General features: G+C 25.4%; 2 protein-coding genes across 2 annotated transcripts in view; both read left to right on the top strand.

Annotated features, from left to right (window-relative positions):
• Positions 1 to 284: 284 nt before the first annotated feature.
• LOC128954568 (choline O-acetyltransferase-like) overlaps positions 285 to 10,959 on the top strand; it is a 29,788-nt gene continuing 19,113 nt past the window's right edge. The window contains exons 1-2 of the mRNA XM_054300167.1: positions 285 to 304; positions 553 to 577. The gene's annotated coding sequence lies outside the window, so the exon portion shown is untranslated. The remainder of the gene's footprint in view (positions 305 to 552; positions 578 to 10,959) is intronic.
• Positions 4,780 to 6,594, top strand: LOC128954570 (vesicular acetylcholine transporter-like). Its single transcript, XM_054300169.1, has one exon. The coding sequence runs from the start codon at positions 4,793 to 4,795 to the stop codon at positions 6,584 to 6,586; it is 1,794 nt and encodes a 597-aa protein (XP_054156144.1). The 5' UTR covers positions 4,780 to 4,792; the 3' UTR covers positions 6,587 to 6,594.

The following is a 10,959-nucleotide window of genomic DNA, read 5'->3' as shown; positions in this document are numbered from 1 at the left end:
GAGAGAGAGAGAGAGAGAGAGAGAGAGAGAGAGAGAGAGAGATTGTTTTGCGCACAACAAACACATAAGACTCTCTCTCTCTCTCTCTCTCTCTCTCTCTCTTAAGATGTTTTGCTGGTGCCATATATATCTTAGGCATCATCGCACGCGCCGACAACTGGTGATCCATCCCTCCCTCTCTCCCTCCCTGGCCTTTCCTCCTCAAAAAACTCAATCGGCAACTGTTATGCCTGTGTTATATTGTATGCTATTATTCTCACACATATCCGATGATGACCTGAAATAACAACAACAATAACAAAAAGTTTGGAGTTTTTTATTTTCAAGTAGTGTCTGTCTGCCTGTTTGTCTGTCTGTATGTCTGTCCACTAAATAATAATAATAATAAGTGATGATATAATCGACACTTTCGTATATATATATACATATATTGTGTATATATATATATGTATTTATATATATGATATATAAAGTGGAGACCAATTTGTGATCATCGCATCCAATATCTCTTTCATCTCTCTCTCTTTCTCTCTTATCTATCATTAATTGAAGGATTAGTCTTAAAGTTGATCCGCAGGTAAGCCGTTGTCAATATTTATCTATTATATAATAGCATATCAATCTGTTTATCTGTTTATTTATACTATATATATATATATATATATATATATATCTATATTAATATGTGTGTGTGTTTTGATTATCTATAAAACTTACGATAAATATTTATATATATATAATTTATATAAGATTTTTAATGAATGCTAACTATAATAATAATAATCAATTAATTGATAAAAAGTATTATAAGTTAAGAGAAACACTATTCAATCAATAAAAAAAATTATTGACTTTTAAAATTAATTTTTTGTTTTGTTTAATAATGTGATTGAGAATAGTTTTATTTTATTTTATTTATTTATTTTGTTGGAAAAATTTTGAGAAAATAAAATTTATATATTTTTTTCAACTACAATTTATATACAATATTTATTGTTTAAAATACTGTTATATAATCTTATATATACTGTATATATGATTAGATGATATAAAACAGTTAGTCTAGCAATAGTTTAATACTGCAAATCACGTATAAATATATATATTTATATATACTGTATATATATATATAGTAGTTTGGACCCCACTTTTGTTTTTGAAGGAGACTTTTATTTCAGGAAAATTCAGTACATTTTTGTAAAGTCTAATCACGTCCTGAAAAATATCGGTACAAAACTGTATATATATATATATATATATATTTGTGAAATGTTTTAAGCATTTAAGTGAATTAAAACATATATAAAAAGTCTTACTTTTAGACATTATATATATATATATATATATATATATATATAACTTTTCAATTGCTTTTCATTTTTATCCCATTACGTGTTGTATACAAATAATATAAGACAAGTTATTAATATTTAATAAAACTAACAAAAAAATGATTTTTTTAATTTTAAAATTTTAATGATTTATTGTTACTTTATATACAGTATATATTGTATATATGATATACAGTATATATAAACTTTTTCTTGTATGAATTTAATGTCTATTTTCTTTATAATAATTTATTAACATTATTATTATTAAAAAAAACTTATTTTATTTATATACAGTGTATATGACTATAATATACTCTGTATACAGAATATTCCGTATTTCATAATTATCTTCTTTTTTTAAAAAAAAGTTTTGTTATAAAAGTTATCAAAAATCACGTAAAAGTAATAATAATAATAATAATATACAGTAATATTTATATGAAAAAAAACTTATTTAATAGTTGTTCAGCTTCATAGTTGCATAATATATATATATATATATATATATTTATACTGTATTTACAAATACAATAATAAAATATTATATAATCAATTTGTTTGGCCAAATGTTTATTCAATAGTTAGTTAGTAGTAGTAGTAGTAGTTATAAGTAGTTTAAAGATATGATTCACTAACTGTTTATACGATATATATATATAAAGAGAGAGAGAGAGAGAGAGAGAGAGAGAGAGAGAGAGAGAGAGAGAGAGAGAGAGAGATGAGGGATCAAAACACACAAAATAAGTGATGAATAAAACAAATATGGGTTACAACACATAGAGTTAATAAATAAAAAAGACAACAATATTTTTTTTTAAAAAAAACATTAATGTAACAGTAAATACAGAAAGTATATGATGAAGGAATGGTAGTTAATAGATATAGTAGTAGTAGTAGTAGTAGTAGTAGTAGTAGTAGTAGTAGTAGTAGTAGTAGTAGTAGTAGTAGTAGTAGTAGTAGTAGTAGTAGTAGTAGTAGTAGTAGTAGTAGTAGTAGTAGTAGTGGTAGTGGTAGTAGTAGTGGTGGATGCGGTGCTCAATTCAATTTGGCGTCCGGTCACTACACGTACTAAAACTACATGTATATGTATTTGCCCTAACTTTCCCCACTTTTGTTATTAGTATTAGTATTATTATTATATAACTTCAGTACTGTATATTCAGCAGAAACTTTTCCTACCAGTGCTCTCTCTCTCTCTCTCTCTCTCTCTCTCTCTCTCTCTGTTTTGTTGGTCTTCTAGTGTTTTATATCTATATATATTAGGCATTTTGAGTCCCATTGGGATCTAAAACGAAAGTGAATAATAGAGCTAAAGATTATTATTATTATAGAGAGAAAAAAAAGGAGAGTATCTATCGGTTAGTTGTATTGAATAATAGTAGAGAATCGTGTTATGAATCGTTACCGATGGCTATACACTGTAGTAATGTATATATACTGTATATATATATATGACCTCTACTTGTGCTCAAAATGTATAGCCATATTATAGTATCAAAAAGTAGTATTAAAAATAATTAGTCTCCTGAATGTACAGTATGTTTCAGCGAAAATCTTTACTGATTAACTACTGATACATACAGTATAGTATAGTATAGTATATATAAAACTAAATTCAATGTCTGTGTCGATACCCACGAGTTACTCATTTAGAGAATCAAATAAGAGAGAGAGAGAGAGAGAGAGAGAGAGAGAGAGAGAGAGATTCTTATAGTACAGAATATACAGTGTATATAACCAGTCGTTGAGATAAATGTAGAAATATTACAATATTTGTACTGTATTTTTAACGGATTGATTAGAGGGGAGAGGGGGGAGATAGTGGGGGTGAATACGTGAATATCAATAGTAGTAGTAGTAGTAGTAGTAAATAATTTGTGTGCAATTGATCTGAAATGGCAAACGTTAGAGAGGAATAAATACATGTATGAGTAGATGGATGGATGGATTGGGTGGTAGTGTATAGTAGTGTAGAGGGAACGGGTAGTCAAAGGAGTATATTGGGAGCACTTCACTCATAATTTAGGTGATGTTCATCACTGAATTGCTTGTCACGTTCAGACCATATACTATACACACATATACACACATACATACACACACATACATACATTCAGTACATACATATACAGTATATATCTCACGAAACTAAATGTATAGCAAAAGCAAAAACACATTTTTGTGATCAAATTTCTACTGTTTTTTTCACATCTCGTCTCTAATCTAACAAAGACTACATTGAAATAACTCTCTCTCTCTTTCTCTCTCTCTCTCTCTCTCTCTCTCTCTCTCTCTCTCTAAAAGAAATTATACTAACAATTGAGTTGAATAATGCACTCGTTTTTGTATATTTAAAAGGTTTTATTAGTATTATTATTATTATAAAAATTACTAAAATAGATAATCTACATAACAAAAAATATTTAATAAGAAATAACATATATATATGTGTTATATACTGTATATGTACTGTAATTGCATAATGTTTGACATTTATACTGTAAATTATTTATTTAATTTTATTTTTTTGATGTAGTAATAGATATTTTAATTTTAGCGAAAATAAAAAAAAAAGTTTTTTTTCCACTAAAAAATTTATTGTCAATTTATTTTGCATACAAACTATTACTTATATATATATATAAAATTAAAAAAAAATAAATAATAATTTTAATGTAAAATCATTGCCTGAGAAAGTGTTTGCGCGAAACTGTCGCCTGTGATGATGAAGCGCTCCTCAAAAAAAAAACATTATATAATATTATATTTATTATATATATATAAAAATAATAATTTATTTAACACATAAATAAATTCAATTAATTAATTATTTTCTATAATTAAATTATATTTAATAAAAATATTTATTTATTTTTTTTTTGAATACTATATGATACACAAATTAGTTACCAACAACAAAATAGTAAAAAAATTTATTTAAATTAAATATCTAAATATATACAGTATATGATTAGCTTGGTTATAATTAATTAATTAAAAAAATATATAATTAATTAATGTAATTAATTTTTTGTGTTAAATATAACAATAAAAACAAAAATATAATTTTTTTTAATACTAATAGATAAGTTTAAACAAAATAAGTTATTTATTTAAATATTTTTTTATTGTTATCCCTCTCTCTCTCTCTCTCTCTCTCTCTATGCGCTCTCAAACAGGACAGGCGACAGGATCTACCCTCTCATCAGGTGATGATATCTCAATGTTGTTAATACACTGTCCATATTAAGCTCATACACATACACATCCAACATCACACACACACACACACTACTCAAGAGGATGATTATGATAATAATGATGAAGACTATAATATATGAGACATCCATTTAATATACATACCGACACCAAAGTCACCCCAAAAAAATATAACGTAATAATAATACTAATAAAACTATAAATTAGTTTTTGTTTTGTGTGTGAAAACAACAAAAATTATGGCAATAATACCCGTACTTAACGAAGACACGTCCGTCCTATGGGAACGGATCAACCAGAAAGTAGAAGAACCTCGAAGTCAACGCCGTATCATATTATTCATAGTATGTGTAGCCCTACTGTTGGACAATATGTTGTATATGGTAATTGTGCCCATAATACCCGACTATTTGCGGGCCATAGGAGCCTGGACTACACATCTGGAGGATGCCGAAATCGAGTACCGTAATGTGTCCAACAAATACGTACCCTTCCGTGTGGGCGGTATTACCGTTTACGAGGGCGAAGATTCRGCCGTCGGTATGCTGTTTGCATCGAAAGCATTGGTACAGTTGTTTATCAATCCGTTTAGCGGCCATATCATCGACCGTATCGGTTACGACATACCGATGATGATTGGGCTGACTGTTATGTTTTTCTCAACTGCACTGTTCGCCTGCGGCCAAAGCTATGGACTATTGTTTTTTGCCCGCAGTCTCCAGGGTGTCGGATCGGCATTTGCCGATACTGCCGGTCTGGCCATGATTGCCGACCGGTTTACCGAAGATCAGGAACGTCAGCGGGCTCTGGGTATTGCACTGGCATTCATATCGTTCGGCAGTCTGGTTGCCCCGCCGTTTGGCGGCATTCTCTATCAGATAGCCGGCAAAGAAGTGCCGTTCATCATACTGTCGCTGGTCTGTCTGGTCGATGCCGTACTCTTGAAGTTTGTTATGCGACCCGTTAAGCAACAGATTAAGGACAGTGGTGTCCAGCGGCCAACAGGCGGTACACCTATCTATCAGTTGCTAATGGATCCGCATATTGCTTGCTGTGCCGGCGCACTGATTATGGCCAACGTTTCCCTCGCTTTTCTCGAACCAACCATATCGTTGTGGATGGAAAACACAATGACCGACATCGAAGAATGGCAAATGGGTCTGATATGGTTACCGGCTTTTTTCCCGCACGTACTCGGCGTCTATACGACCATCAAATTGGTCGAGAAATATCCGAAATACCAGTGGAAAATAGCGGCCGTCGGTCTAGCCCTGGAGGGTGTGTGCAGTTTTTTCATACCGTTTGCCGAATCGTTTTGGTTTCTCATATTACCGATATCGGGCATCTGTTTCGGCATAGCACTGGTCGATACTTCATTGCTACCGACACTCGGCTATCTGGTCGACGTACGCTATGTCTCAGTTTACGGCTCTATCTATGCCATTGCCGACATATCCTATTCCCTGGCCTACGCTGTCGGACCGATAATTGCCGGCACTGTTGTCGAAACCATTGGTTTTCTAGCCTTGAACATCTGTATAGCCATAACCAACCTTAGCTATGTACCAGTGCTGTCAATGTTGAGGCATATCTACGATTATAAGCCGTTTGAAGGCGAAAACATTTCGATGACCGAACAGCCGACGGCAACAAACAAACGACTGTTTCCGTCGGGTCACGACAATAACAGYCGACAGCAGCAGCCGTTAGGCCARCAGACCAATGCCATTAGTAACCAGAATATCGGTGGTGCCGACAGTATATAYCAACAACAACAACAACAACTACAGCACCAACAGTTGACTAATACCAGTGCACACCCACACCAATACCATCAACAACAACARCARCATAAGTCCTATACAATGGAAGAAGAGGATCCCTGGGGTGACGGGGGATCAGYCGGAGGTCAGCCGCCGCCGACACCGGCGCCAACCAAACKTAATCCATTTGTTAGCAATAGTAGTGACAACAACACCAACACAACAAACCGGGATCTGTGTTCAAATGGTTACGTAACCCGTAATCAATGACCATAATAAGTGTGTGTYTGTTAATACAGTACTTTATATATTATAAGATATATATATATATATTATAAATAACTGTTGTTATAATTTTTTTTAGAGATAATATTATTGAACTTATTATCCAAATAATAATWATTATTATAATTATATACAGTATTATTGAGAAAAAAAAGTTTTTATTAACTAATAATATATATATAGTTTTATTGATATATTAATTATAAAAAATATTCAAATTATCWAATATATAATATATCACTGTTGTAAACAAAATAATTATATATATATATATATATATAWAAATTGTGAAATATAAAAAAATTATCAATAATATTATTGAAATATTTTTATTATTATTTKTTTTTTTTTTGAGTGCATTATCAACAACAAATAATAATAATAATATGTTTAAAAAAACAGTATATAATAATATAWATATATAGATTTTTTTTGAGAGAAAAATAATACAAACGTCAAACCAATTATCAAAATATATATAAAACTTATTTCAAAACATTATAGGTATACCAATATATATAAAAAAATCAATWCAATATATACTATATATATATACTGTATATATAAACTGTAATAAAACAAATAGCAATAATTGGACCGAAATATATCTTAAAAAGGATTTACGATAAAATGTGATTATTTGATGAGAAAAAATACAATAAAATAAATTTAATTTATGGTATTTTTTATAATTTTATTTTCAATAGTAATCCAATTTTTTTTGATGATTTATTTATTTTTGAAATTTCTMAAAAAATAAAATCTATAAATTTTATCTTAAGTTTAATTTTTTATTTTATTTTTTTTGTTTTGGACAACAATTTTGATAAATTTGACAATTGATTGTTTTGTTGTATAGTTTGTTTAATTTTTGTTTTAAAAAAAGGTTAGACATGTGATATATTATTTTTAACATTATTATAACAATTTAATTATTTATAATTAGTGTTGGTAATTTTTCGCAATTCAATTTTCGATTGCCGCAATTGCGGAAAATTGCGTGAAATTGCTTGAAATTGCGCGCATGAGGGAATGTATAAAAATTAACTTTGACAATGTTAAAAATTTAGTTTACTATAGATTAAGATAATTTACTAATTTATTATTATTTCTACATGGTTTTTAGATGGCAATATTTTATGATTAAATAATTAAAATTAATATAATTAATTTATGTTTTTATTCACATTGCTTTACCATTTAAATTTTGTTAATTTTTAAAAAATTATAAATTGTTCTATGTTACAATTGCGATTTTCGCAATCGAGCCTTATGCAATTGCGGCAATTTCACGCAATTTCCGACCAATGCAATTGCGCATTTTGCAATCGGTACATCACTATTTATAATATTGAATTTTGTCATCAAAAATAAAATAAAAATAAATAAAAACTATTTAACAGTTTTATATATTATGAAATATAATAAACTATTAATTATAAAACTTTTATTCAACAAAAAAAAACAATTATTAAAATTAACTAATATTTATTGTATACCAAATGTTTAATTAACATTTTTAGGTATATTTATATATTAATATATATCATAGATATATTGCCCAAAAGTTATAACTGATAACTTTAATTGTTATCATAATTGTTGTCTAAATATAAATTAATTTATAATTAAATGACATTTGAATTTCAAAAAATTATTATTATTAGAGAGTACTATGATTTCAATTAAATTCAATTAATGAAGTAATGGTTAATAGTTATAATTAATATTATTATTATAAAAAAGTATAATAATTAAAATAGTTAATAAAATATAACAATTTACTATTAAAAACATATGTATAACATATGAAATTATATATATAATTATAAATATAAGATATATATATATAAATTATAAATTATAAATGTTAACAAAAAAATGTTGTTAAATATATATATATATATATATATATATTAAATACAAGTTATATAAATATTATATACCTATTAATAAATTTTTATTTGTTACAATTTTTTATTATATTATTAATTTGTGATAATATTTTATTAAAATTTAGTTTTTTACCAAAATAAATAAATAAAATAAATAATAATAATAAATAGTTGTAATAAATGTTATTGTTATTGTTAAAATTAGGCTAGTAATATAGTAATTAAATTGAATGGAAATAATTATTATATGGATTAGTTTTTAAAATTTAAAATTTGCATATTTTAAATTAGGTTACATAATATATATATATATGAATATAAATATATATATAATTAGCTATATAATACAATACAGTATTTAAAGTATATATATATATATACTGTATATATATATTATAAAACAATTGTTTCAAATTGTTTACACACTAATTACTTATTAAATATTTAATAAATCAAATATTTATTTAATGTTGACATTTATTTCATTCAAATATATAAATATTTAATTATAAATATATATATTAATTTTAAATTTATTCATTATAATAAATTTCTTTTTTTGGGGAAAAAATTCATAACAAAATATTATTATATATATATATATACCGGTATATTGTATTCATATTGTAAATTAAATTTCATAAAATCATTGTCTATATGTGTGTATGTTTGTACTGTATTATTATTATTATTATTGAAAATCATTATTATATAAAATATTATTATTATTATTATTATTATTATTATTATATGTGTAGAGTATGTGTTTAAAAAAACAAAATTTTAAAAAAAACAATGAAAATAGAGTTGCGTATTAAAACAATCACATATTCACCACAAAAAAATTTAAATTAAATAAAATAAATTTTAAAAATTTCTTTCCTTTTAAATTAATGTCTAATTGATTTACAATTTTTATTTTTTTTGGTGCAATTTTGATCCACAATTAGAGATGGGCAAATAGAAAGTTTCTAATAAATTTCACTGAGAAAGTTTCTAGAAAATTTCTCAGGAATAAATTTCTATAGAAATTTAACTTTATTGTTATACTATGGGATCCCCATATCTATAGCTATTGAAATAATATATAAATAATGAGACAATACTACTATTCATATAACATTACACTATACACTACTATACAAAATGCGATACCTATATGTAAAATAATTATAATTATATATAATCAGTAAAATTTTAATAATCATTTTATTATATATATAAGAATTTAAGATAATTAAATAAATTAATTTTTACTTTAATTAATAATAAAAATATTAATACTAATAATTAATTATTACTTGTAAAACCAATGTATTGTTACATAATAAGATATATCCAGAAAACAAAATTAACATGGGGATCCCATAGATAGAAATTTCTTTTAGAAACTTTCTAGAAATTTCTCTATTATTTTGCAAATTTCTCTTTTTTGCCAACACTATCCACAATTGACTAAAATATAATGTTATAGTATTGTTGTTTTGTGTTTGGATTTTACCTACAATTATATATAGTTTTTATATATTAATATATATATATAAATTTTAATAATATTTTATTTATTAGCTGTTTATGCTAATAATTTTTAAAAATGCTAATTATAATTTTACAAATWTCTAAATTTACTAATATGTCCTATAAAATAGCTTTAGGTTAGGTATTATATATATATATATATATATATATATATACTGTATATAGTCATTGGGTATTAATTTATATATAACAGTATTACTGTACTGTAGTATTAAATCATATATAAATATATATATATTTATCATTTTAATTAAAACGATATGTCATTTTACTCGTCAAAAACTATTTATTTAAAGTATCAAAAAATATTATGTCATTAACACACATAAGGRTAGATGTTATGTCAAATAAAGATATATATAATTATTAATTTCTATTAAAATAAATTTGGTTTATTTTATTTAAATCAAAAAAATCAATCATTTTTTATTATAAAAAAGTATAGTTAATAATTTATAATAGATTAGGTTTTTTTTTTTGAAAAAAATTAGATTTTAAAAACTTATTTGTGTCTAACAAATGTACAGTAATTTAATTTTAGTAAAACAATTTCAAATAAGGATTCAGAAAATATAGTATTTTTTTTGTTTTATTTTATTGAACCATTAAATCGACAACATTGACAATAATAACAACAACAAAAAATCAATACTAATTAATTTTAAATGCAATAAATAAACTATAGGTATAGTAAATGTTTAATTAGACTTTTATATACATTAGGTATATATTTAGCTAAATTTAGTTTAGTTTAGTTTGAAGCAAAAAAARAAAATTATATATATATATATATACTATATATCTAGTGGACACTAATTAATTAATTACACACACAAACACAGTAAAAATTATTTTAAATTATAGTCAATTTAATTAAAAAAAAWTATTAAAACATTATATTAAAAATTATTTATAAGTTTRACA

The sequence above is a fragment of the Oppia nitens genome, unplaced genomic scaffold (genome assembly GCF_028296485.1).
Source record: "Oppia nitens isolate AA-2021 unplaced genomic scaffold, nextdenovo-longstitch-racon4-pilon3 scaffold28_pilon_pilon_pilon, whole genome shotgun sequence".
NCBI classification, from domain to species: Eukaryota; Metazoa; Arthropoda; class Arachnida; order Sarcoptiformes; family Oppiidae; genus Oppia; species Oppia nitens.
This window is presented reverse-complemented; position numbering and strand designations above follow the sequence as displayed.